The sequence below is a fragment of the Amphichorda felina genome (genome assembly GCF_050947745.1).
Source record: "Amphichorda felina strain 45539 chromosome Unknown scaffold_7, whole genome shotgun sequence".
NCBI classification, from domain to species: Eukaryota; Fungi; Ascomycota; class Sordariomycetes; order Hypocreales; family Bionectriaceae; genus Amphichorda; species Amphichorda felina.
This window is the reverse complement of record NW_028145043.1, coordinates 1,590,817-1,617,261: the sequence shown is the minus strand read 5'-3', so window position 1 is coordinate 1,617,261 and position 26,445 is coordinate 1,590,817. Positions and strand designations below refer to the sequence as shown.

General features: G+C 52.9%; 9 protein-coding genes across 9 annotated transcripts; 5 read left to right on the top strand and 4 right to left on the bottom strand.

Annotated features, from left to right (window-relative positions):
- Window positions 1–239: 239 nt before the first annotated feature.
- On the top strand, window positions 240–1,559 carry ACO1O0_007318 (uncharacterized protein; the record flags this gene model as incomplete). Its single annotated transcript, XM_083196691.1, has 3 exons — window positions 240–486; window positions 557–1,016; window positions 1,079–1,559. 3 exons carry the CDS (start codon window positions 240–242, stop codon window positions 1,557–1,559), a joined length of 1,188 nt encoding a protein of 395 aa, XP_083047899.1.
- A 551-nt stretch (window positions 1,560–2,110) lies between these two features.
- On the bottom strand, window positions 2,111–3,175 carry ACO1O0_007317 (4-hydroxybenzoate hexaprenyltransferase; the record flags this gene model as incomplete). The annotated part of the gene is made up of 1 exon (XM_083196690.1): window positions 2,111–3,175. The coding sequence occupies one exon, from the start codon at window positions 3,173–3,175 to the stop codon at window positions 2,111–2,113; it is 1,065 nt and encodes a 354-aa protein (XP_083047898.1).
- Window positions 3,176–4,255: 1,080 nt separating this feature from the next.
- ACO1O0_007316 (uncharacterized protein) lies at window positions 4,256–5,742 on the top strand (the record flags this gene model as incomplete). Its single annotated transcript, XM_083196689.1, has 2 exons — window positions 4,256–4,342; window positions 4,381–5,742. The coding sequence occupies 2 exons, from the start codon at window positions 4,256–4,258 to the stop codon at window positions 5,740–5,742; spliced, it is 1,449 nt and encodes a 482-aa protein (XP_083047897.1).
- Window positions 5,743–6,181: 439 nt separating this feature from the next.
- On the bottom strand, window positions 6,182–6,856 carry ACO1O0_007315 (uncharacterized protein; the record flags this gene model as incomplete). The annotated part of the gene is made up of 1 exon (XM_083196688.1): window positions 6,182–6,856. One exon carries the CDS (start codon window positions 6,854–6,856, stop codon window positions 6,182–6,184), a length of 675 nt encoding a protein of 224 aa, XP_083047896.1.
- Window positions 6,857–12,555: 5,699 nt separating this feature from the next.
- On the top strand, window positions 12,556–13,288 carry ACO1O0_007314 (uncharacterized protein; the record flags this gene model as incomplete). Its single annotated transcript, XM_083196687.1, has 2 exons — window positions 12,556–13,006; window positions 13,065–13,288. 2 exons carry the CDS (start codon window positions 12,556–12,558, stop codon window positions 13,286–13,288), a joined length of 675 nt encoding a protein of 224 aa, XP_083047895.1.
- Window positions 13,289–13,965: 677 nt separating this feature from the next.
- Window positions 13,966–14,806, top strand: ACO1O0_007313 (uncharacterized protein; the record flags this gene model as incomplete). The annotated part of the gene is made up of 4 exons (XM_083196686.1): window positions 13,966–14,179; window positions 14,277–14,396; window positions 14,456–14,644; window positions 14,703–14,806. The coding sequence occupies 4 exons, from the start codon at window positions 13,966–13,968 to the stop codon at window positions 14,804–14,806; spliced, it is 627 nt and encodes a 208-aa protein (XP_083047894.1).
- Window positions 14,807–15,357: 551 nt separating this feature from the next.
- msh2 (mismatch repair ATPase MSH2) lies at window positions 15,358–18,250 on the bottom strand (the record flags this gene model as incomplete). Its single annotated transcript, XM_083196685.1, has 3 exons — window positions 15,358–17,979; window positions 18,039–18,170; window positions 18,227–18,250. The coding sequence occupies 3 exons, from the start codon at window positions 18,248–18,250 to the stop codon at window positions 15,358–15,360; spliced, it is 2,778 nt and encodes a 925-aa protein (XP_083047893.1).
- A 1,809-nt stretch (window positions 18,251–20,059) lies between these two features.
- On the top strand, window positions 20,060–21,691 carry ZRT1 (uncharacterized protein; the record flags this gene model as incomplete). The annotated part of the gene is made up of 6 exons (XM_083196684.1): window positions 20,060–20,157; window positions 20,214–20,402; window positions 20,462–20,589; window positions 20,644–20,756; window positions 20,816–21,068; window positions 21,120–21,691. The coding sequence occupies 6 exons, from the start codon at window positions 20,060–20,062 to the stop codon at window positions 21,689–21,691; spliced, it is 1,353 nt and encodes a 450-aa protein (XP_083047892.1).
- Window positions 21,692–22,283: 592 nt separating this feature from the next.
- On the bottom strand, window positions 22,284–24,679 carry ACO1O0_007310 (peptidase S8/S53 domain-containing protein; the record flags this gene model as incomplete). The annotated part of the gene is made up of 7 exons (XM_083196683.1): window positions 22,284–22,538; window positions 22,592–22,679; window positions 22,740–22,821; window positions 22,877–22,983; window positions 23,039–23,841; window positions 24,253–24,546; window positions 24,623–24,679. 7 exons carry the CDS (start codon window positions 24,677–24,679, stop codon window positions 22,284–22,286), a joined length of 1,686 nt encoding a protein of 561 aa, XP_083047891.1.
- Window positions 24,680–26,445: the final 1,766 nt, after the last annotated feature.

The window sequence follows — 26,445 nt, the reverse complement described above, 5'->3', positions numbered from 1 at the left end:
CGTACATGCCAAGATGTATGGACGCCGGGCTAATAATAGGTGGTCGCATTCGACCATTTACATAGTAATACTGCCCCCATCTGCGCCCTCTCTGCGTCTGGTCCTTTCTGCATCCCCTCTGCATCTCATCTACATCTTCTCTCGGAGAGATATCACAAGCCATTGTCGTGATCACATGTGCACTTTGTTCACCTCAATGTTCCCGGCGCAACCTGGGACGCAGGGCAGAACCCCCCAACATGCCCTCCCACCACAGCCTCAGATCCGACGGGTCAGTCGATGAGTCGGCGCTCGAGGGCGGCCTGCACGCCTATGGCGGCGACCGCGTCATCGCATGCTCCGTCGTCTTCATCGTCATGTGCACCGTAGCGCTGGTCCTGCGCTTCTACGCGCGCCGCGTCTCCAAGTGCCCCGTCTCCCTCGAGGACTATGTCTTGATCCCTACCTGGGTCCTGATGATGGCCCACTGTGCCAATGCCCTCTGCGGTAAGCGGACAACCACGGCATCTGGGTCTCGCAACTCCTTCCCGCTGACAACGGCGTTGCGATCTGGCAGGTGTCGCATATGGTGGCGTGGGCCGCCATGAAGCCTACGTGCTCAAGTACGACCCCAAGCGACTCATAGCGTGGGCCAAGGTGCTATTCGTACTCGAGGTCATATACGGCTGGGTCATCCCCATGGGCAAGACATCCGTCCTCCTCCTCTACCTACGGCTATTCGGCATCCGCCGCTGGTTCCGCTACACGACCTGGGCCCTGGTCGTCTACATCTGGATGTGGGGTGTCAGCGAGGTTGTCGTCGCCGTCGCCCAGTGCCAGCCCGTTGCGTTCCAATGGGACAAGTCGATCGACGGCGGCTGGTGCATCGACCAGCTCGCCTACTACCGCTGGGTCAGCGTGCCCAACCTGATCCACGACGTCCTCATGCTGCTGCTCCCGGTGCCCGTGGTCTGGGACCTGAGGATCGGCTGGCGCCAGAAGCTCGCCCTGAGCGGCGTCTTCCTGCTCGGCTCCTTGTATGTCCTTTTATTTTCCTCGTCGCAAAGGCTGCCGGGTCTCTTCTAACAGGCGTCCGCAGTGGCTGCGTTGCCTCCTTCATCCGCATGTATCGCTTCTGGCAGCTCAACGCCCTATCCGACAAGCCGTGGGCGTCGATCGAGCTCGTATCGTGGACAATAGCCGAGCCGGGGGCCATCCTCATCTGCGCCTGCTTGCCCGCGCTCTGGCCACTGGTGCAGCGCTTTGTACCAGGCATCAAGAGCACGTCGCGCCAGAAGTCGGACAGCGGCACAGGCCGCTCGGGGCGATCAGCCCGCCTGAGCCATAGGAAGAAGGATGGTGGTGGCGGAGGTGGTGGCGGAGGTGGTTGGACCGGGCATGGCCGCAGTATGACGTTGACCCACGACGACTTCATCCCCCTCAATGACGTCGACGATCGCATGGCTGGGTACGAGATGGCAGCGGCGGGGGGCCCGGGATACACGGATAGGGAAGACGGGAGATTGAGCGGCCGTGGGATCAACGTGACGACCGAGGTGTCATTGAACAGAAGCGCCTGAGCATCTGCAGCCTGCAGCCTGTAGGGCCTGGGCTAGCGCCACCTCCAGGCTTCCAATGATATAAATAATACTCCAGGCCTGCCGAGTTTGGCATTTGATTTGAGTTTGATGCATGAAACATCCAACGGTGAAAATGACATGATGTGGTGTGGGGGCTAGAGGATGGAACGAACGCTCGACATGCCGAATCTCCTGCCCCATATGGACTTTCTGTGCTTGCCCTTCCTACAACGGGTCATGATCTTCAAGTCCGATCCTAGTTACATACTAGTTGGTAAATAGTACTAGTTAGGTACTACGGATACTCCGTACGCACCTGTAGGTAGCTAACATATAGGGTAGTACTCACTCCTGCGTATATACAACGCACGTCGCGCGATATTACTAGGACATGAACCCAGCATTGCATAAAGACAAAGGAGCCAACCAGGCTTCCGTTCCAACCCCCTGTCCGGCCCCCCCGCCGTTGCTGATGCTACCCTCTTTCTTCGCGCCCATCTTAAACAAGTTCTCCACCGAGTGGAGTCGCACACGGGAGCACGAGCTCTGCGTCACTCGTTCGCTAGTAGTCGCTGAGCATACTCGCCCGTGAGCCCGGCCATGAATCCTGCCCCCACGACCCAGAACTGGTCCCGGAACCAGTTCCCGCAGCTCTCGGGGCTCTTCAGGTCCACGTCCCAGATGTAGTAGCCCATCGCCGCCGCGACGCCACCGACGGTGCCAGCCTGGTACACTGGGCCGAACCCGGCCGACACGCCGCACAACCACAGAAGGCCCACCTGGAAGGCGGACAGGATCGTCGCCAGGGTCTTGGTGCTGTCCCGGAAGCGCAGGGCCATGCCCTTGACGCCGGCTTTCTCGTCGTCGGCCACGTCCTGGTGCGCGTAGATGGTGTCGTACGTGACGGTCCACAGCACGTTGGCGCCGAACAGGGCCAGCGTGGGCGCGGCGCGGCCCGCGGCCAGGGGGTCCATGCCCAGCGCCGCGACGCAGAAGAGGAGCGCCCAGGCGAAGGGGAACCCCAGGACCACCTGCGGGTAGAAGGTGACGCGCTTCATGAGCGCGTAGACGAAGAAGAGCACCACGGCGACGCCCATGTGCGGCCTGCAGGGCCCCGGGAAGGAGTGCTCCAGGACCGCGTAGCCGACCGCCAGCTGCCCGAGCGTGAATACGTGGCCCTGGGTCGTGGACACGGCGCCGCGGGCGATGGGGCGGTGACGGCAGCGCTCGACGCGTCTGTCGAAGCGCTGGTCGAGGTTGTCGTTCCAGGTGCAGGCCGCGCCGCGGAGGAGGACGTTGAAGGGGAGGAGGATGGCGGCCAGGCGAAGGAGCTCCAGTGGCTCCGGTGCCTCGGGCGATATGCAAGCGGCATACATGAGCCCGATCAGGTAGGGGAAGTAGAAGGCGTAGAGCCCGCCAGGCCGGTCAATGCGCATCAGTTGGGCGTAAGGGATCCATGACTTTGGGAGCTTGGACAAGATGCCCGTTTTGGGATCAGAGTATGGCGGGAGGCGCGGGAAGAAGTTGATATCTTTGTCCTCAATAGGGCCTGCCACGCTCATGTTGGTTGCGGTCATGAGCTTGGCTTTGGATTTGGTCGATGTCGTGGACGCCATTGTCATTGCTTACTGCAGCAGCAAACTACCTTCGTCCCTGTCAATGGAAAAATCATGGAAACCATAGAAATCATAGGATGGAGACTGGCCTAGTCAAGACATAGACGTATGCCAGTATTCTTATAATGAGCCATATGCTCGTAATTCTTACACAGTCGGAGCCCGGCCCCCACGCCAGACCGACTACTACCTACGGTGTATGTAGATGATATGCAGTTGGTTGAGTCTTGTATGACGATGCCATCCTATCCATCCAATGGCCTGCCCCAATAGCCTCGCCCCAAGCATCGCATGCGGGGCGGCTGAGTTGGCAGTGGGTTGACTAGGTACATGTAGTTGGTGAAGATCCGGGCAGGAATCGCCATTGAATCTGGCTATGATGCATGGATGTTATACACTGCTACGGAGTAGCTATACTCCTTACAGCAATAATCAGGTATCTGTCCTCCCGCGTTACTGCAAGGGTCCAGGTTCATCAGCCAATTCCGCCGGGAAGGGCCCTGCGGCTGCATGTAATGTACGAAACATGCACGGATCTTTTCGTGTGCAAGTTGGCTGCTCACCCCTGGCTCTCCTCCATGTATGTAGTATTAATAAATGATATGCGGATGGGCCGCCGGGCGAGTGGAACGTCAACAGTCTAATAGTCGGTCTGGCCGGCATGCAGATTGCCGCATGCTATCAGCCGGCAGTTCAGCCATGTCTAACGCCTGCTTCGCCCTCCGTAATACGGAGTACTATAGTACATGTATGTTAAAACATGGCGCCTAGACCCATCTGGTTTTGTCTTGCACCACTGCATCCCTCAGCTGATGCGTACGTTGACCTAATCTATATCCGCTTGGTACTGTCCGCCCTAGCCCAATAGGTTAATCTTCTCTATCCTCAGTGGCCTCACCCAGGCTGTACTCCTCTGCCTTTATCGGTCATACGGTTGAACAAAGGGCTGTTGAGAAGATGCCCCCCCTAAGCTCGCCACCGGCCGTCTTGGTTGGACTGGCTTTGATCACTTCGTATATTCTGCTTCTTGCTATCCTTCCTCCTCACAAACGGCGCTTGTTCTCGAGCAAAACCTACCAAATGCCCCCTGGGCCCAAAGGGGCCCCCATTGTTGGCAACCTGATGGACTGGCTCCGAGCACGTAACGGGGGGACTATGATTCCATGGGTGAGCTTCTGCATACATATATATATATATGTACACAGGTTCCTTTGCTGATGAAGCTACCACAGCTTGTCAAACAGGCTCGCTATGGTGAGATGACAACCCTTAGCATGGGCACCAAGACGTGGGTTCTTCTCAACACCGGGCGCGTGGTCAATGAGATCATAGCCAAGAGAGCGGCACTCACGCATGAGAGGCCGTACTTCCCTGTTGCTGGGGGCCTCGTCAGTCGCAACAGCAGAAACTTCCTGAAAAAGACGGCCGCTTGGAGGAAATGCCGGCGTCTACACCACCAGCTCATGATGGGCGCTAGCTCCAAGAATTACGGCCATCTCGCCGAGGTCGAAAGTCTCGGGCTCCTCCGAGCATACCTCGACGAGCCCGGGTCGTGGTATGATCACCACTACCGCTATTCTGTGGCTGTCATGTACAAGATCATCACCAACGGCCCGCTCCAAAAGTCGAGAGCAGAGCTCCGTGACCTACAGAATGTCACCTCGACCTTCCTGACATCAATCAACAGCTGCTTCGTCGAGTTCTTCCCCCAGTTGACCTGGCTCCCCAGGCCTCTCCAGCGGTGGCGCCCGCATTGGGACGAGATGGGGCAGTATCACTACCGCACTTACAAGGACTGGTGGGCCGGGATGAAGAAGCTGGCAAGTGGTGACGAGCCCTCCTTCATGCGCGATACCATTCTCAAAACGTATCCCGCTACCGAGAATGAGGCCATGTACGATACAATCCTGGCCATCACCGCCGGTGCCGACAACCCGCGCATGACTATGAACGCCTTTGTCATGGCATGCCTCGCCTACCCCGGGGTCGTGCAGAAGGCCCGCGAGGAGATTGACCGCATATGCGGTGCCGACGCCGAGCGTCTACCAAGTCTGGACGACCTGCCCAATCTTCCATACATGTGTGCAGTTGTCAAAGAAGTCCTTAGATGGCGGCCCACGGTGCCTCTGATCCCGCAGCGGGTGCTCGTCGAGGACATGGAGTTTGAGGGCTACAGGTTCCCGGCAGGCACCGAGTTCCTCACCAACTCCATCCCCGTCTGCTCAGACAGCCATGATAGGCCTGCCGAGTTCCTCCCCGAGCGCTGGCTGGGCAATTCCACGGAGCGAGGCAGCGGTGTTGAGCAGGATCTCTGGCAGTTCGCCTTCAGCGGCGGCAGGAGGTCGTGCGTGGGGTACAAGCTGGCGCAGAAGGAATTGTTCATCGTATTCTCGCGCCTGATCTACTGCTTCGACATCACTGCAGCGGGTGACTTTGATGACGAGGTGTTGAACGCCTTCAAGGTCGGCGAACCGTTTCCTGTCAAGGTGGCGGTGAGGAGTTCGGGGCACGAGCGCCTGATTCGGGCTGAAGCGGTGAAGGTTGACACGGCGTGCACCTGGGGGTAGGGATAAATATCCTTCACATTGAATCTAATATAATTGGGATCGTCTAGGTGCTAAATAGGAAAGATCCTAGTACTCTTTATAGTCCCTATTTGCGCTTCTTAACCGTCTCTGAGAAACGGCTTCGCCGAGTAAGTATGCTAGAGCAGTAGCTCTCTGCTTACCACGTAACGCGTGTGGCTGTTACTGGCTACCTCGGGTAAGACAGTAGGTAGGTGTTGAACTGGCCATTGTGTCATGGGGTCTATAAGTGTAGGTTGCTCCAGGCGGGTAGGAATTCCGCCAGGTATCGTGATATGTGCGAGGTCCCACATCAAGAAGGGGTTGTATTGCCAGGTTCCACCTATCACGGAATAGAATCAAAAACATCCAAGGTGCTATGCAGGTACTAATAGCTAGCTGGCCAGATTTGCGCATAAGTGACGGCTGCTAAAGTCATGTCTCAAGACGTGCCGGATGATTGCATGCTGCTGTCGTACATGTTTGCAGCCAAGACTACCACGATGACGGATGCAAGCGATATATCCATTCCCGCCGCGATATCAACCGCCCACTCAAGTTTTTTGCCAGGCACATACACAGATAGTTTATCGGTCCGCTTGGCAGTCATGACGACTTTGTTGTCGAGATAGACGTTGGTGCGCTGCTTCCAGATATCCTGACCCCGGGCGTGTAGGGTTACCTCCTCGCCATTGGCAGCCGCGTTCTTGACGTGCACGTCGAGCTCATCCTTGAGCATGCTGAAGCGCGGCTCGATACGTGCAATTGGAGTCCCATTGCCACCGGGCAGTTCGACGTACCATGTGACGCCTGCTGTACGGTGGGAGACGTCGAAGAGCGGTAGGCCGGAGGCATCGTAGAACGCACGTTTCTCCTCGAGAGATACGTACTTGCCGTCGACGTACATTAACGACTGAGGCGGTCGCTTCTCCGCAGAAGCTCCTTTGGTACCGGGAACATCGTCTTCGCCGGCAGCGGTTTCTGGGTCGAAAACAGTAAACTTTCCGCTGGATAGACCTTTGCCGTGCTGCTGGACGCGAAACGTGGTGCTCCTATCCACGATGTGCTCCTTGCGAATAGCAATGGGTTGTTTCAGCGCTGTGAGTTCTGGAAACATGGTGTCTCATGCGATAGAGATGAGTTCAATTACAGATAAAGCCGGCTATCATGAAAGAGTTGGGAGGAGAACAACAATGCCTGTTCCATTGAGACTTGAAGAAAGTGGGGGGGGGGTGGGGGGGGGGGGGGGGGGGCAAGGATAAGAACTTTGTGACGTAGTTCTCCACCACGGCGTAAGCGTTATATATACTAGAATAATAATACGAATATCGTACTCCATAATTACTCAAGTCGTAGGTACAGGTAATGCATACATAAGTGTACAGCACATGGTGTCTATTGCGCCCGATGACGTGGGCCAGTATTAGTACTTTATATCCCCCTTTAAAGCTTGGCGTAGATACTTGTCAGTGTCAAATATAAATTTGTCCGCTGCTAAAAATCCGAAAATGGATGTGCTTCTGTCGGTTAAGCACTGTTCATTGGTAAAATAAAATAAAAACTTGTCTTAAGTAATAGGTATAAGTATTACAATTTACACGAGGCTGTCGCTCCAAAAGCGTCAGTGCGAGCATGGGTCCGTGCCTAGCGTTGGTCGCTGGGTTACATGTACATATAAGATCTACAGGTACAATACCAGCCCATCAGCGCTATCTATATTTACCTGGTGGGAATCAGGGAGGGGTGGCTGAATCTGAGTCTCCGCAAGTACTTTACCCTACCTAAGCAAGAAGGATTACGACACGGGCAACGTCGATGGGGGCCATAACTAAAAATAAGTAGAAATAGTGGACGGAGTTGCAAGTTTAATTGGGGACTCAAGGTCCCAAACTGCGACATGGGAAAGATTGTCGCGATGTCGCTCATACCGAGAGCAGAGAGTTTGTGAAAAGTATTGTTGGTGGGATACATAAGAGTCATAGGAATTTCTGTGTGCCCAGTATGGATAGAGGTGGCTCGCGAGTTTCACGCAAGCGGGCCGGTGCTGACTACACGTTGGGTAACGGTTTGTTCTTGTGGTATTCAGGGCAAGACTTAGAGCTCCTGACTGTACCTAGGCAAATGATCTCGTGATTCTACCCGTCCCAAGCCTAATAGCCTTATCTGCCATAAGCCCGCCCTCGCTCGCGCATAACTGAACAGTACTTGAGCCAGAGACGATCTAGTCAACCCGTGTGAACATGACTTTATTGATATAACGTATGACACACCGAGTCCTCTAAACGCTTCAACCGGCGGTACTTATCTTTATGACGTGGAAAGCCCTCGTCTTAGCAAGCAATGGCCTAGCACTGTTAGTCATGGTGGTCTTCGAGATTATAGAACCCTGGTTCCAGTGAGGAGATATCATTCTTCTTTAGAACCACTGGAGCTACGTTGGAGTCGGAGATATTGCCACCCTCTAGTTTCCGACCTATGAGCTACCTATGGTAAGCTATTCTTATATGATAGAGGTTATTATACTCTGCTTAATGCTAATATATATATCTATAAAATTATAGGTCTATCGGGTTGTCCAGACATGCTTTCCCTCCCGGCAGTGAAGATGGCATGTCGTATGACTGGACGTACGTCTTTATGGATAAAGCGTTAAGCCTATTGCTTTGCTGATACTTTTGTCACAGATAATATATCTTTACCACAGAAGATAATAGCTATGCGGAAGACCTAAGAAAAACCGATGAATTTGCGCGTAGTCCCATCGCCCTCAAAGAGAAAGCTTCCGAGAAGGAGCATCAAACGGGTCGGCTGCTGGGAAAACAAAGTAGATAAAACTTTCCGCTACGCTTACCACAAAGGTCAACAAGAACCACCAAGTATCCAAGTGCCAGTATCGTAGCAGCAATCTCCTAAGTGACACACTGCCGCCGTATGTCTTATGCCTAAGAGTGCAAAAATGGGCTAGGCTACGACTAATTTATAGGGCATCGATCCAGGTCGAAGGCCAAGATACTTCTCGGCGAGTAGCTTCCCAACGTTTCCATAGGGTATGACCACTAGACGGTGCCAAAATTGTCCCCAAAACCCGACTAATTCTTGCGCTATGCTGATGGAGTGCGATTTTCTGCTTGCATAGGAGATGTGGGTTGTTACTTGCAGCGCCAAGTCTATCTCCCAAAAGCTCCCTTGATATCCACTAGGAATTTATCGTCCTTTGAAAAAGAAAGGAAAGTCAATTAAAAGTCCGGATGCCGGATAAGGTAGCCTGCTCTCATTGGGGCATTACAGAGTATAACGGCCGCTCTTTCACCTCGTAGTCGTACAATCCCACTAATCAACATTCTATTCTAAAAGTCAAGCCAGTTGTCCTGTATCTCAAACAATCCATCCAATACCAGAAAAAAAGGGGTTTTTTTTTTCATTAAAAATTAAACCTTGTCTCTCTCGCCGCCGCTGCCGGCTTTCTCCAGGTGTGCCCGGCAATGGCACCACTAGCCGTCGTCAGCGGAATTGTGCGAGGCATTGCCGCCAGGGTTTTCGGCGGTGGTGCGATCCTTTCTGCCAAATAGTGTCCCAATCCCACTAAAAATCGTGTGAAGTGTGAGGTAGACTTCAATAAACTGGAGGGTTGTCATCTGCCACCTGGAGTGTTTCAGGAGTCTATCGACCAGTGTACGCAGCAGATCAACGTCCAGAGAAACAATGGAGTGTCCATCCAAATCAACAACATCGATGAAGGAAGTAAGTGCCTCCAAGGAAGTGGATATTCAGACACAAACTCATCAGTCATATAGCGGTAAACGTGGACAGTGTCCCGCTGGCATGCATGGATCTCGCAACCACCTATGACTCAGCCGAGGTTAGCGGTCCGGTTCCCATCCCCATGAGCAGCAATAGCCTCCAGTACAAAGGGTTGATCAGCTAGGACCGCCAATACTTTGGGAGTCCAAGCTCAATATCCGATGACGGGAGAATGGATCGAACCCTTTAGGGTTCCAGGAAAGAAAGGTGATCGAGGGGCGCTGCAAATCAACTTATCCATTAACTTCTTCGCAAGCTCTTCAGATACTACTACTTCCTACGATAAGTTTAGTGCTTATATGAAATTTTTTCTCTAAATCTTAAAACATCCGAATAGCCCGTCGATTATGCTTTATATTCCCTTTTTAAAGCCCGCCGTAGGCTTATTAAAAGGTGAAGCTACCATATATAGCAGCTTTTCTTACCCCTATAGTTACTATTAACGCCTATATAACCCATTAAACCGTGTGATTAATAATAATACAGAGCGGCATAGCTTAAATAGACAACTATAGTATAAAGAAGAGTATATTTTATACGAGGCCTGCCTCTAGTGTCTCTGATTACAAGGGCTGTCTCTGATGTCCTCAATGGCTTCGGTTCCGGGGGCTGCCGGTAGCCTTTTGATATCACTTATAATACTAAGCATGAGGGCTCTTTAGAGTTTCTTAGTCGGAGAGTATATGCTTCCTTTGTTCTTACCTCTATTATAATAACATTAGGCTTCCTATTTAGATATTATAAATACATCTTCTTTCCTTTTCAAAAGCTCTTATTCTAATATTCCCCAGCGAATTTCGGATCAGAACGACTCGAATAGACCAATCGCCGGTCAGGTTAGAAAATAGTACTCTTTCCTAAACAGCCAAAGATAGAAGTTATGCCTCGGCATTTTTAAGCTATCTCACCGAGTCTCTCATTTTCCACACCTCTATCCGTATCGCCCTCCTTCTATACCCCCGCCCTGCTTTAACCTTCCTTTTAGACGTATCGTCATCAGCTAAACTGTGTGTGCCCTAATCCGCGAGGGAAAACAAGCCCTCGAAGCACCAGGCAGGGCTCGCAGAAATAGGCCTCACAGCAATAGACCTTTTTCAGCCTTACAGGTTGCTCTACACGGATAGGTCGTGTACGAGCAGCTGATAGCGTTTGGATTTAAATACCATACCAGGGGGATTATAGAACAAGGATGATCAAGTGTATAAAAAAACCTACTCGCCTCAATATACCTTTAAAGAAACAACTTTACCCAAAAATACTCGGGCTTTTATACTAGTAAAAAGTATAAAAAACATATAACAGCCGGTATTCGCTGGTCGTCACCGACCCAACTACTAATCAGCCCCTTAGCGGCTTGACTCTGGGAGAGCGGACGGGATCCCGTATTTTCCACTAGGTATGGTCGTATGTGGTGGATAGTAGACTGGGAAGACCTATATTGTTCTGCTCCTGGAACCTATAAGATAAAAAACATATCATATTAGCCAGTTCTCGCTAGACGACGACGCCAGACGACGATCTTCAAGCTATAGAGCTCATGATCCACTGCCTTTGTTATCTTGACTATTCACATCGACAGGTAATTGATTGAGGGTTCCTGTGAGATTCGTGCTGGGCGTCCCTTACGTTTGCGTGCTGTTATCATTACTTGCCTTGGGTCCCCTTTGCATGCCGAAATGGCGCTTGGGGCCGAAGGAAGACAGCTGGGTCTTGACCCCGTTGATCTTGTTATATTTAATTCTTGCTTTTATCTCCTCGTTCTTCATCTCTTAGTGGGGTCTCGTGTGTATATTATTATTAAACTAGCTTGAAGATACTTCTCTAAGTATTTAGAGTTCTATCTACGGTGACTAAAACGGTGCCTGCTTGTGCACGAACATATTCTTTGAGAAGTTTAGGAGTTATTCGCGGGGGGATAGTGGAAATACGTGTGATAAAATTATAAATAGCCTCTATAGGGTACATGTAGTATTCCTAACTTTAAAGAAATTGACTATATAAATGGCAACAGTGTAAGTTAAACCCAGTAATCCTTGATTGAACCCAGCGTGACTGACACATTGAATGTACTTTCGGCGAGGAGACTATCCCAGTTTTGAAGAATGGATAGCTGGTTTGAAGTATCAGTGCTCTAATAAATACTCTGATAAACCGACTAGCTGCGAAGCCGGCGAGACTACCGAAGACCTTAAAACCAGGACATCCGGCGCTAACCTTTGGTTTGCGAAAGGTTGACCAGTTGGTCTGATTAGCTATGTTGATATCAGCCTACGGATAATTAAATTGCTATTGACATTGATAATCTTGCCTTCAATGTTGTCATCCGACCGATTCTACCGACGGGCTTAGCTATGGACGTATCATTCGATAAATCAATTCAGTTCTGGGCAGAGCGAGAGGCACGGATTGCATCATGACGTCGTCATTCTACAGGAAGAGCATAAACTTATAGTACCTACTGGCACCAATGAATTTCCGGTCCTGGAATTTTCTGCGGCGCAGCTCCACGCCGCTGGCACGCGCCATACGGTGCCAGAGGATTGCGAAACGGCGTCGGGTCATTTCCTCATTAGAAAGGAAGGATTCCGGATACCGGAAATAACTGGCGATCAATCCAATCCACTGCAAGCCCCCGCGTCATGTTGTAGCCCTATGACGGAAACTCTCAGGACCCTTTCTTAAACAGCGCCTTGGCCCCCAAGCCAGAAGAAGGCTGAGTCTCATGTTCGTACTTTGAATATTGGTAGTAATAGAGTGGCAACTACCAGGTATCCTGGAATGTTCTTGCGTTAACCCGTCTGTGCCGCCATTCGGATCTGGCGAGGATGGATGGCATCCCAGGAGCACAATGAGCCCGGGCAGAAGTCTGGAAAGTATATAAACAACCAGTGATGTCCAAACCAAAGTCCAAAGAAACCATCCAAACAAGCTCCCATCAACATCCCACTCATCTCTACTCTAACAAAACAGCAAAGCAGCAACATCAACACATTTCTTTCAAACCCAACACATAATATGAAGCACACTAGCGTTGCCTCCGGTCTGGCCCTGGCCTACCTCTCCGCCCACGCCCACGCCTTCCCCGCCCTCATCACGCGCAAGGACAAATGGGAAAACCCCGACGGCGGCAACACAGACGTGCAGGTCGGCGACAAGAAGATCAACTGGGGCAGCAAGCCGCCGTGGGACGCGCTCAACGAGATCAAGGACCACTGCCTGTCCAATGGCTGCAACGGTGACGACAAGCTCACCGTCAAGACCAAGATCCTCGACGGCGACACGTTGGACGAGGGCGATATCACCATCTCCATCGAGGGCACCTTTGCCAGGGACGACGAGGACGGCAACATTGACCAGCTGACCGATCTCGTCAAGGCTGCTGCCGCGCGCTCCAACTACGACGTCAAGACTGAGTCGTATGCCGAGGGCTATAGCTGCCCTGTGGGAACGTCCTTCGGCTGTGATCGTAAGTGTCGAACCTTGTTACATCGATAGAAAAAGAAAATCGCTAACGCAAACCGCAGCGGGCACTCCCACCGACGTGGACCAGTACTGGATGACCAACCGCGTCAACGTCAATGTTAAGAACGACTTTGGTGATCCCTTTATGAATGTCTACGTCACCATCGACACTGAAGAGGACGATGGCGCCTGCGAGGACTTGACCACGGCTGGCAGCGCCATCGCAGGAGCCTTCAACGGTATGCTGGGTGGCATCTTTACACTTGCGTCGTTGGGCTGCGAATAAACGTGTGACCAAATGTGTATTAGTCATTTGATTGTAACATAGTTATGTTTGAAATTTGACAGGCGAATTTTTCATGTCCCTACACATCTACTGAGTAGTGCTATTCGTTTGGTAGAAAACCGTTATTCGCATACAGAGTAGTAGTTCTGTAATCATTACCACCCTACTCCTGTTTTTAGCCTATACCTCCCGCTGAAAAATAGTGCGGTACGGAGCGTACGCCGACCTTTATACCACAATCAGCTTTCCACCCATATCTAATGCCTCTCTCTCAAACGCCGAATATTAGTATAATTCGAGGTAGAAGAAGCGGTATCACGGAACGCCTGTATCAGGAGGGTCGTTAGTCGAAAAAGAGGGTATTATAGTCGTATATACTATGAGCTGACGTTGGAAGGCATTATTAGACCTGCCATGTTGTCAGGTCGGGTGTTTGTTGGTGCTGTCACTCTCCCCCGCTGCCTCCGGCAGGACCGTCTCCCAAAATCCGCCCCACTCTCACCAGTCATCCAGTTGCCCACGGTGGCCAATCGGCATTGCTCAATTGACGGCAGTCACGTGAGCAGCACCATCCTTGACAGCATCAAGCTTCGTCGCTCGAACCTCATCCCATTGAGCCTCACCAGCACCAACCCTCCCATCTCCTCCCCCAGCCCGCGTGCTACCCCCCAGACGCCATGGAGCGCCAGACGAGCCTCAGCCCCAAGGTTCACCTGGAGGCCCACAACAAGCCTTACGTCCCCCACGATGTCCTCGACGAGACCACCAAGGCCGGTGTGACGGGCTTGCTCATCGGCTCCTTCGCCGGTGGTGTCCGCAATGCCATGGCCAGGCAGAACCTGGGCTTCTCAGGCTTCTTCATCCGCCAGGCTCCCCTTATTGGCCTCGTCAGTACGTACAACCCCTCCGGGCCGCAATCTCAATTGCTGCGCCCAATTGGTTGGCTGTGGGGCTTTTGCTAACCGACTTGTTTTTTTTTCCCTCGCAGCCGCGTCCTCCACCACATACTGCTTTATCAGAGGCATCACCCTGAATCTTCTCGAGAGGGAAGACGCATGGGGAGGAGCCATCGGTGGCTTCGCCGCCGGTAGCGTTCTTGGTCTTGGCTGTATGCAATTCCCCAGGTGACCCGATCTGGAGGACCCCAGACTCACCTAATTGTCGCAGTCAAGCGCTTCCCCGCCATGTTGGCCTGCGGTGCCACCTTCGGCGCTCTCCAGGGCGCCTTTGAGCTCTTTGGCGGCCGTGTCGATTCCTTCAAGCAGGAGGACGACGAGTTCGAGCGCAAGGAAATTGTGCGGCGGACAACCCGTATCCCCGTCGAGCAGACCATTGCAGAGATTGGCGAGGGGCGAGGTAACCCCCACCCCATCTTCCCAACATTAAACCATAACGACGCTGACAAGTCTCTCAGGTATTCGCCCTCCTGGCTACGAGGACAGACGACGGGAGCGGATCAAGGAGAAGTACGGCTTCGACATCCACCCTGTCAAAGCCACGGCCGAAGGCAGCGAATAAAAAATATCGCGCAACAACAACCAACCCCGACGCACACAACGCGTTGGGTCTGTACATAAATTCCACGGTGTGAGTGACGGATACTGCACTAGAGAAATAGGAGTTTTGCTTTGTTCCAGCCGCCTTGCCCTGATGTGCAGCGTAGGCGATTCTTCCGGGCGAGCTCGCCAAGAGGTACGTTTCAAGCTCTTTCTTTTCTAATATCGCACACAACCCCCCTACTTCTTATGATGATAAACTCAGAGGCTGTTTATGATAACGATGATTAAACACTTCATCTATCTACATTCTATCTACTTTTCTGATAAGATCTCTTCTTCTACACCTTTGTCTGCACCGAACAACTCTGGACACATGGCTGACAGATTCTTCGGATAGAGCAAGCTCGACAGCGCCTTGTCAAATTACGTGTTAAATCTCTTTTATATCAATCAAACTGTTCTGATAATACCATGCCCCCAGTCCAGACGCCGTGTCAATGTCCCACAATATATGCCGGCCAGATTGCCTGCGCCACCCCTCCCGTGCCTTATTGTAACATGTCTGTAATTCTAAAGAGCCTTTACAGATTGGAAGAAGGGGTTCGTCAGCAACTTCGAATCCGCGCCCACCAAGTCCTTGAGCTTGGCCACTTGTTCCTCTTTGCTCATTTCCTTGCCCGCTACCGCCTCCTTCCACTGTTTCAGCACTGCCTTGAGCATCGCGCTGCCCTCCTCCACATCGTCCTTGCTGTAGCTCAGCGCCTGGTCCTCGTGCTTGGTGGTGAAGTCTTCGAGCTCGTCGGCCTTGCGCTTAGCCATGCGGACCACCTTATCAGGAAAGCGCACAAGCTCGGCAACATGGATACCGAAGCTCTGGTCGCAAACACCCGGCTCCACCTTGTACAACAGCGTGACCTCACGCTTGGCCGCCTCGCCCTCGCCCTCGCCCGTGCCGCTGATATGCGCTGTCACGTGGAGGTTCCGCACCTGCGGGTACTGGTCGGCCAGGGCGGTGAGCTCGTGGAAGTGCGTCGCGAACATGGCGAAGCAGCGGATCTCCTTGACAATGTGCTCCGAGATGGCCCACGCCAGGCCGAAACCGTCGTAGGTCGAGGTACCGCGGCCGAGCTCGTCAATAATAATGAGGGACTCGGCGGTGGCGGACTTGAGGATGTTGGCAGTCTCAAGCATCTCGGCCATAAAAGTCGAGACACCTTTGAGCTGGGAGTCGCTGGCTCCCACGCGGGCGAGGATGGAGTCGAAGATGGTGACCTCGGCCTCGGAGCAGGGGACGAAGCAGCCGATCTGAGCCATCAGTGCAATTACACCCGTTTGGCGGATGAATGTAGATTTGCCGCCCATGTTGGGTCCCGTGATAACGAGGAAGGATGACTTGTCCCTCGTGAGTTCAATATCGTTTGTGATGAACTGGACGTCGTCTTGGAGCTCCATACATGGATGGCGCGCCTCGCGTAGGATGGTCTGGCCCTCGCCCCGAGGGTGGATTTTAGGACGCACGTACGCCTCGGGAGCATGGACAGCGCAGTGGGCCAGGGAGACGATGACATCAAGGTGTGCTAGAACCCCAGCCAGCCTCTCAAAGACGGGGCAATATGATGCAGCTACTTGCACGACCTCATTGACGAGACTGCTCTGTGTGCGGTTGTAGTTCTGGGACAACTGGTCGTACTCGCGACGGTACGCTTGCATCTTCTTGGTAGTGAAGTAGACACCATTCTTCTGCGTGGAGCACTCTTGGTACCCCGAGTTGTTGCGGATGCACCCCGCCTCCTGGCGGGTGAGACGCATGCACACGCCGTGGACCTTGTGGCTCGTCTCGAGAAAGATCTTCTTGTCAGGCTCCTGACCGAGGTCACGGGCTGAAGCGTGGAACTCGGCCTTGATGTCGCGGTCAAGTTGGTCGAGCTTCTTGCGGATGATGCGGAGGCTGGGATCATATTCAGACTTGATGATATACTCATGCCGGTCGAGCGCGTTGAGATCAACCGTTTGTTCCACCATGTCCTGCAGCTTGCCGAGACTATCGGACAAATCACGAAGCTTGGTGGTATATGCTTCATCGAGAGGATCGCGGTACGCCTCATCCATGACTCCTTCAAAAGTTCCGATGAAGCCTGGTAGGCGAATGACCACCTGGTATGCGCGGACGACGTCCTCCAGCGAGGCCTTACCACGCTGAAAGCGCTTGGAGAGGCGGTAAAGGTCAGGGACCGAGCGTAGATGCTCCTCCTGCATTGTCTGGCGGAGCTCAGTGTCGGCGAAAAAGGCCTCGACCAGCTGCTGTCGCTTCTCAATCTCCTCCTTGCTCATGAGCGGCTGTTTGAGCCACTGGGCTAGCAGGCGACTTCCCACGGGCGTCTTACAGTGATTGAGAACGCCGTAGACGCTCATAGTCTTGGACCCATCGCGGGGGCCAGGCATGAGGTTGAGCGCCTTGAGCGCCGCAGCATCCAGTTTCATAAACTGCGTCAGGTCGTGCTGGTAGAGCTGGTACTGGCCAAAATTAGAGGGGTCTTGCAGGACACCAAGGTACTTGATCAGGGCAGCCGCAGAGCCCATGGCGAGTTTGAGGTCGGTCTGCGGAAGCAGAGAGGCTGAGCGTTCGTCCTTGAGCAGACGCGCCAAATCCTGCTCAATGTCACGAGTGCCAAACTCTCCGCCGGGTCGCTCCGCGACTGCCACGCCGCAGTTGTTGATGATCTGCTTTAGCTTGGACAGCTCCGGGTCCTTGTCCTTCTCGGCTCTATCGATCTGGACGAGACACTCGCGGACACCAAGCTGGATGAGAAGAGACTCAAAATTGGAGTATAGATCGTTGTCGAGAAACTCGCTGACGCCGAGCTCGCGCACACTCGCATCAGCGAAGCACACGCCCACGCTGCGCGCCTCGGAAGCCTTGGCTGTGATTTTGACGGCCAGGATCATAGGTGCAGATTCGATCTGTCCTCCTAGATCGTCCTCAACATCCTGAAAGTTGCCGGGCGACGCCTTCTTGACACACTTCCAGTTCATACGGCCGCTTGAGCTCTCCCAAATCTCTATCCTCTTTCCGAGCTTCATGAGCGCCTCTCGAAGGAATTGGCGGAAAACAGTCATGGTCATCGAGACGGACGGGAGGCCAGTGTGGTCGTTGCGGCCAAGTTGTCGGACAACAGAGGTCGTCTTGTAGACCTGCTATAGGTCAGGATCGGGGTCTTTGGCGTCCAACGGTGTTGTGGTTTAGAACTCACGGTCTTGGCGATAAAGTTTGCATCTCTGCCGTGGGATGTGTACCAGTCGCCACGGTCGAATATGCGAATTGTGTCCTCATCAACCGCGGGCAGAGATTTGTAGAATCGAATGAAGCCACCCTCGTCGTCGAGCTAGGCAGGATTAGCTCGTTGCATGGAGAGCGGCCAGGCAAGAGTGGAGGAAGTACCTTTAGTTCTGGTCGTGACGCCATGGTGGATGCAGGTGATGGCTTTGTTGCACGGCAGTGCTCAGATAGAAAGAGCAGGAAATCCGATCGACAACCTTCATGTACATGCAAAGTCCCAGGCGGTGTCGGTTTCGGGGTTGGTGTCGCGTGGTTGGGGTCCCCACGGTCGGGAGACGCGTTTCCATTAAACCTTGACGCGCCGACCCGCAACGCGGTGGCTGTGATATAGGGTAGCCAAGTTCGCACAGCTTCCGGATCAGTGGTGCAAAATCTATAATTTCTTCGGCGACTATCCGTATCCGCACCTGTACAAATTTAAGACACATCCATTACAATAATTTTCACCAACTTAATACGCGAATTAGTATGTGAAAGGCACCGCAGAACACCAAAGAGTTCAGCCGATGGTTGCGACGTGCACGTAGATACCAGTGCAGCGTTTTCGGAGATCTGACGTCAATCCCCGTTTGTGCAACTGATTCACACCCTCAGCGTTGTTTGATCGGGTAGTACTCCCAGATTCGTTAAGGACGCACGACTGTTGCTTGTTAGACTCGAGACATGCAATCAACCGCGACAGGACCAGGACTTCTTGATCTATCGACCTTGAAGGCTTGTGTGCATGGATTCATGGTAGTAGCAGGGGCAGCGTTGATCCAATGATCGCTGCGTTAAAGACGCCCTGACGCACACCTTAAAGATGAGCATAATCACATTCAGGGCGGGAAGGGCGGCGGTAGCCAAGGGGGGCGGGAGGAAAAGGTCCATTTCTGGGGGATGTGATTGGCAGGATAAACACTGACCGGAGTTTTCGACCAACCCGGGGAGGGCCCCGATGGCTCCCATTTCCCAAGACGGGCATTTGCCTCATCCAATCGCATGCAATCAGCTACGCGCACGTGCGTCTGCGTCCTAGTCTCTCAGATCTCATAGACGGCCAATCGTTAATCGGGCTCCCGAGACACCTTGATGATATCGTCACTATTTTGAGCGCATTGGCTGTGTCTATTATAATATTAGCGGGGAAGCACCAACGGCCCGCCAAGGGCTTGTCACCAAAGCCTTTGACGACTTTTTGGACTTTGTGAAACGTTTTGCGAATGGGGTTGCTTGTGGCGTGGGGGCTTGACCATCAAGGTTCTCGCCGCTACGCTGCAAGTTGATGCCCAGGCTGACCATCAAGGTTCTCATCTCGCTCTCAGCGCCGCAATAGCCCGCAAACCAAATCCACCCCACACAACGTGGCATACGTATCTCGTAGGTGCGGAGCTGAGGGCGAGAAATCTCTTGTTGTTCTCTTTCCAACACAAACAACATCTTCGTCCGACGTCCTCGTTCGCCGACTTGCTGACCTCTGATACCCATACTCCTATTATTGAAAACCCCTGCGTCCACGAGTGCTTGGCCAGCTGTTGCCTCTAATCAATCTTGATACCCCTACTGGAGCCGTCGCGACCTCTTCTCCCCCCCAGCCTCTATATATATCGTCTCCCCAGACTCCTTCGGCTTGCTCGAGTCATCTTCCAGCCGCGCGAGTCATCCTCCCCGCTTCAAACAGTCGGCTACGGTACTTCCCTCAATACACTTGTACTGGCGACTTAAGAGCAAATATGTACACCCGAGCGTGTCTGGCCTTTGCCCTCTGTGCTGGCCTCGCCGCGGCAGATGCGCCTCCTCGTCCGACAGAACCCCCAGTTTACCGTCGGATAAGGGGGCGAGATGCTGAGGTGACTGCCATCACTGGCTGCCACCTCCATGGTTCCAACCTGTGTGTATCATCCTTCCACCAGCTACGGAGAGAAGTAAACAAACTTATAAACGATCAGGTTCTGCATGGGCGGAAGTGACGAGTACCACGTCCAGACGACGCCGACCCAGACTACCGATATACCAGCTCAGTTCACAGGCTGTCACTCCCACGACGGCAAATTGTACGTCACTCGCTACCCTCTCAAGTATGGAGTTAAATTAACCCGCCTTTGTTTAGTTTTTGTGTTGGCCCTGATGGCGAGGATGTAGCCGCTGTCAAAGAATCCACTAGTAATGGTGAGGAGGAGCACGATCATGATGCGGAACATGGAGACGAGCATGGCGGTGAAGACGAGCATGACCACGGTGCTGAGGGAGAAGAAGTATCCGGCGGCAAGGAGAACTGCCACTTCCACGCTGGTGTTGAGTGAGTTGCCCCAGTAGATCGCTCATCCTTCCATTCTTATCTGACCACCTCTTCTCCAGGCACTGCGTGAGCACCGGCGAGGAGGAGCAAGAGGACTCTTCTGCCAAGTGTGATGCGACCCCCAGGGAATACAACGTGAAACTTCGGGTCGGTCTTCTTTTTGTTATTCTCACTACTAGCGCCATCGGTATGTCAAACCTACTGTTCATCCACCTCTGAGACAGTGCTAACAAGGTTCAAGGTGTCTTCGGCCCTATCCTCATCCACCGGTGGATGCCCTCCAAGTTGAACCTCGTGTTTGTGCTTCTTAAGCAGTTCGGTACAGGCATTATCATCTCGACGGCCTTCATTCACGTAGGCAGTCTTTTATCATGCCCCGCAACCTGTGAAATTTTGTACTGACACGAAACCAGCTCTACACCCACGCTTCTCTCATGTTCACCAACGAGTGCATCGGAACACTGGACTACGAAGCTGTCACCTCCTCTATTGTCATGGCTGGCCTCTTCATATCGTTTGTTGTCGAGTACATTGGCCAGCGGGTTGTTAGCGCCAAACTCCAGCGTGAGGTTAGCCTCACGTCCAAGGAGCGAGCCCAGACTGTTCTCTCTAGCGAAGTTGTCAACATCTTGGTCATGGAACTTGGCATTCTCTTCCATTCGTTACGTACGTTGTTCACTCTCTAGCCAGCTGTTCATCTGCTAATATTGGCCACAGTCATAGGGTTGACCCTTGTCGTTTCTGGCGACAGCTTTTTCATCACCCTTTTTGTCGTCATTCTCTTCCACCAGGTCTTCGAGGGCATCGCCCTGGGCACCCGGATTGCCACTATCGGCACCCCTGAGCACGTCGTGACCATTGTCAACCACACCGAGACCAACAACGGAGCCAGCCCCGACGCTGATAAGAATGTGCCTCATGGAGAGGAGGGCTCGTCAACGTCCTCCGAGACCCTGCTCCCCACCAGCCTCTCCATGAAACAGAAACTCATTCTTGCCTCTCTATTCGCCTTCATTACCCCGATCGGCATGGCCATCGGTATCGGCGTCCTGGACCACTTCAACGGCAACGATAAGAACACCATCATTGCCATTGGTACTCTCGATGCGCTCTCTGCCGGTATCCTTATCTGGGTCGGCGTCGTTGAGATGTGGGCTGGTGACTGGATGACGGGCTCCCATGGCCACAAGGCGGAGCTTGCCGACGCGGACTGGATCACCGTCACGTTGGCCGGTTTTGGCCTAGTCGCCGGCTTTGTGATTATGAGTCTTCTGGGCAAGTGGGCCTAGGGAAGGCCTTTTTAATCCAGAGGCGGCTATTTATGACATCCATGTAGAAAAAAGCATACTCTGGTATTTATTATATCATGGACGGGGACTTGGGCAAAGGGAAAAGGGCGGGGGAACAGCCCGCCATCTTGTCAACATGCAGGCGCCTTGTATTTATCTCACGACTTGAACGACGCATATAAACACATGAATTCGCATTTGGCCTTCATAGACATCCTCTTGAAAGATCATTTATTGATTAGAATTAGCTCATGTATTAATCATGGAGTCTACCTAACTACACGGCTCCGCTATCTCGCTTTATGGTGTCACAGTCTCCGGAGCATGGTGAGCTTCACTCTGCGACACAAACCTCTTTATCGTTTTACGACTAGGTCAACTTCAACTTCTGCGTCGAATTAACCATACTATTCGACCAAGGAAGGACCTCAAACGGCATTGCCTTCCCGCCCATGATATCCCAATGATCCGAAATGTTGGGATTACCATACGGCCTGAGAGCCGCAAAGCGCATTCTGCTCCTGCATCAGCCTCTTCTTCCTACGGCTACAGCGAACAAGGGGAAGCGGGGGCTGAATTTGGGCAAGAAGACTCACGAATAATTCCCCGGCGTAATGTACGACCCGTTGACCAGCTTGCCGGACCACCAGTAGGTGCCCTGCCCGCTCGGCACGCGCGTCAGCGGAAAGACAACCGTGTCGTCCTTGTCCATGGAGTCCGGATCGAAGTACCAGTACATGTAAGCGTCGTGGAAGGTTGTGGCCGAGCCGACGAAGCCGCTGCCACCGGGCTCGACGGGCTCGCTGGGGAGGACCCAGTTACGTTCGTCCCAGTAGGGCGTGAAGATCTGGTTGACAATGATTAGGCGCGAATTAGGGGGGTAGGAAAGGGGAGTCTCACATCCCAGCTAAGATGGAAGCATGGGTAGCGTAGGCCGGCAGAGAGCTGGACAAAGTCGATTGGATCTACGTCCAAATTAAAGGACCGACTAGAAAAGATGAGTTATTAATCTGCCTCGGGGGGTTATGTATGTTTGGGGCTGACCTACGCCCACTCGGACTGTTGTTTGTTGATGTAGGGCTCCTTTGCAAACAAGGTATCAAACTCCTTTTCGGCATCATATGCAACGCCTTTGAAAGGGGGGTTAGGATTGCGTGGATGTAAGATGGGATTAAGATGATTTACCTCCGTAAGGGACGGAACGATTCTCTTCATTGTCGCCCTTGAACCACACTCTGCCTCCATACATGGGAAGGAAATCGTCGTCGATATCAGGAAGCTCAAAATGAAACCTACGGGGAAATTGTCAGCCAAGGTGGGAAGAGTTTGAGCCACAGCAAAGAGTACTCGGCAATCTTGGTCTGTCCCGTTCGGACTGTGATGGGCTCTGGTAATGTGACGTTGGGAACGATGCGCATTGGTGTTCTGTCGTACAAGGGTTTGATCCCATAGTAGGAGTCCATGATCTCCATCCCAACCTGTGGCTCTAGCTCAAACGTGTATGTAATGGCGCTGTTCCCCGTGTTGTTTATGGCCGCGGTCCAGTCCGGCTTGAAGGACTCAGTATCGAGCAGAGCAAAGGGCTCCGTCGTCAATTGAGTATCGTAGTGAAGGACCTTCCAAGCATCGACGAGGCCGGCGCCGTCGTGGAATGGAGGAGCAGTCTGGTTATAGAGAGTCGTGTCACCGCCCCAGGCCACGCTCCGCCCACTCGTGGATATGCGCTCTGCTACAGCTCTGGCGATTTCGGGTCTGTGAAGGCTACGACCACCATGGTATCCCAGATACAAGGCTGCAACGCCAGCAATGTATAGCGCTGCCATGGAGGTGCCGCTCATCTCCTCATAGCCCTGCGCCAGTACGGTGCTCACGAGAAGCTCGTTGGTGGGACCCCAATTGCTGAAGTATGCGGTCACGGGCTTCGAGCTGGCAAAGGTCACGTTCGGTGCGCCCGTGATATTGACGGCCGCGACTGAGAGCACCCCATCGCCATTGGAACCGCTGCTGGAGAACATGGGGCCAGTATCTCCGTTGTTGCCAGCCGAGATGGTAACGACAACACCCCTTTCCACCAAGCGGCTGGCCACGAGTGCCCAAGGGTTGTCGATGAAGCCGTTCGGCCGGCCGAAGCTGGCCGTGATGACGTCCGCCTGAAAATTTCAACTTCAAAGCAGCTGTTGTAGGGTCATGTAATCCTACTCCTGCGCCGTAGGCGTCACAGAAGGCCTAGATCAGCACCTCCTCGTCCGTCTCCACGGCATCCTAGGAGCTGGTTAGTGATACGTTGGGGAAAAGAAGGAGGTTCCATCTTGTTACATCTACAAACACCTTGAAGCTCAATGGATTTGAATCAGGTGCCACGCCCGTGAGCCTTTGCATCTGTCAACATCAACACCACAATAGAGCTGGAGCTCACGACTCTTACCAATCATTTTCAGCTCCAATAATCGCGGCCACATGGGTTCCATGGTTGTAAAAGCCCATGAGGTCGTCGTCTGGAACCTTTGGATACCGTTCCTTATCATGGGGGTTCCCTGTGTGGCATCAGCGACTTTACGGACGCCGTAGAAACGGGCAATGGCCGTACAGTCTTTGCCCACAAGATCGTAACCTCCAGAGATCTTGCATTCGGGGCCGAAGCAGCCGCCAAGCTTCATCAATGTTAGTGACGAAGAGAGATGGGAAGAGAGCCAGGCTTTCCGCTTCACGAGTGCACGGGGAGAGTCGACATTGTCCTTGTCTGTCTCAATGGCCCGTCCAGAGAAGATGTCACTGCAGTCAAACTCATTGTATCCTTTTGACTTCGAATGATGCCTTTCCGGCATTTGCTTGGCCACACTGGCAACATTTATGCCCTATGCACTGTGAGCTCTCATCCAATGCCCACAACTGGTCGAAGACTAACAGGCTCCGTCTCAATAATGTACTTACCGGTTCCACCGTTTTCATGGCGGTTTCCTGGGCCTTTGAGCAGACCATCACGGGCATCGAGTCGTCTATGACTCTTACAACTTGTGCCAAGTGCTAGGCTCAGAGCGGCCAAGAGTCGAGATGCCCGCATCTTTAACGGGCTCGTCAGGGCCAATATGACGAACAAGATGAGAAATCCAGGGGTTTGCAACACTTGGTACAGAGGTTCCTAGATACTTATACACCAGCGGAAACAACTAACATAGAGGAGCGCCTTGAGACTTCTTGTGCAACGGGGCGACGGGGTTTCTTTTCCTGCATGTACGGATAGCAGCCCATAACCGACCATGCTCGGCAGGCCACAATAAAGCATCGAGTTGATGCAGTCAGGCGAGACAGAAGCCATCGTAGTAGCTGGTCCCTTGGGTGCAACGGTACGCGAGTTCGCCTCCCTGTAGTTTGATCGGTGATGTTCTCGTTTACCGCTTGGTTGAGATATTGAATCGCCAATCTTCTTACCCAAGCAAGAGAATACTAGTTCTGCTGGAAGCCCTAGAACGAGCCTAGACCTTAACTAAGCTAGAAACTGGCCGAATTTCTTTATGTTTGTTAAGAACTAGATTAGCATGGCGTCTGAGAGCCATTGCACACAAACACCCTTCAAAGGAACGAGTCCAGCATCACACAGAGCACAAGGTCCACTCTGCGTGCATCAGACCGGCGGAAAGCCACACAGATACCATGGGAGGAGGTCCTCATAGTATAGGTAAGTCAATGTGCACGGCTCCGCCGGCGTGGCTTGATGTTTTACAACATAAGGGGTCGAAACGGCTATGGTGGAGATCCCACTACTGCATTGATTGCACGGAGGAGACGGCTCATGTAAGTCTCGGGGAAGGGACTCGAGAAGATCGGCAACGACGTGCATCAACAGTTCGTCAGCGGTAGAAAGGATCTTGGGAAGGGTTGTGTCTGTATAGCCCCGCGGTACTGCATAGCATCCGTCGGCACGACGGACACCAGGGTGGCTATCTTGAATCCCATACTCCTAACATGCTATTTCACACGCTTGAACAACATCGCCTAGCTCACGTGGCGGGTATGTATATATCTGAGAGCGCATTGATGAGGTCGGATGCTTTACCATGTTGTGCTCGTAGTCCCAACTCGTGGGATGATGTAAGATCTGAGATACAGGCTGGTGACAGGGGTTTCTTGAAATTTGAATCCGACGTACGGGTAGGCGTAGTGAATTCTCTTGATACAAGATAGTCCCAGACAATATTAGTAAAAGCTCGTTATTAATATCAAGGATTCAGGAGAGGAAGATCAGCGCTGATAGACTTGGCAAATTGATGGGATTGTTCAAAGGGAAACGAGTAATACAGGGCAGCCTTGTCCGTCCGCATTGTCCTGAGCGTAGTCCTGTCAGTGCACGGCCGTCGAATACGAGATCACTTCGAAGTTGCCATTGAGACATCGGATGACGTTCCTGGTCAGAATCGCAGTCATCCGAGCAAGACCCAGAAAATAGTCACTGAAGGCCCCCATTTGCTCGAAGAGCCCCTCCTCTTTGACGTGCGAGACAGGCTGGGTCGAGACTTGGTTTTCTTGTGGGCGTTCCGTGGAATCCGTGCTTCTGGAGACCGAGACTGGTGAGCGAGACTGGTGCGGCTGGGACACGTGGACGCCATGAAATGATGAAACATGGCGGACATGAGTGGCTGGGGACGGGGTCAACGGGGTCACAGAGCCCACAAACGACGATCCCTGTCCCACAAAGGAACAAACCACTTTGGCTGCATCGGTGCGTTGCGCTAGCTAGGGGAATCAGGAATCCAGGA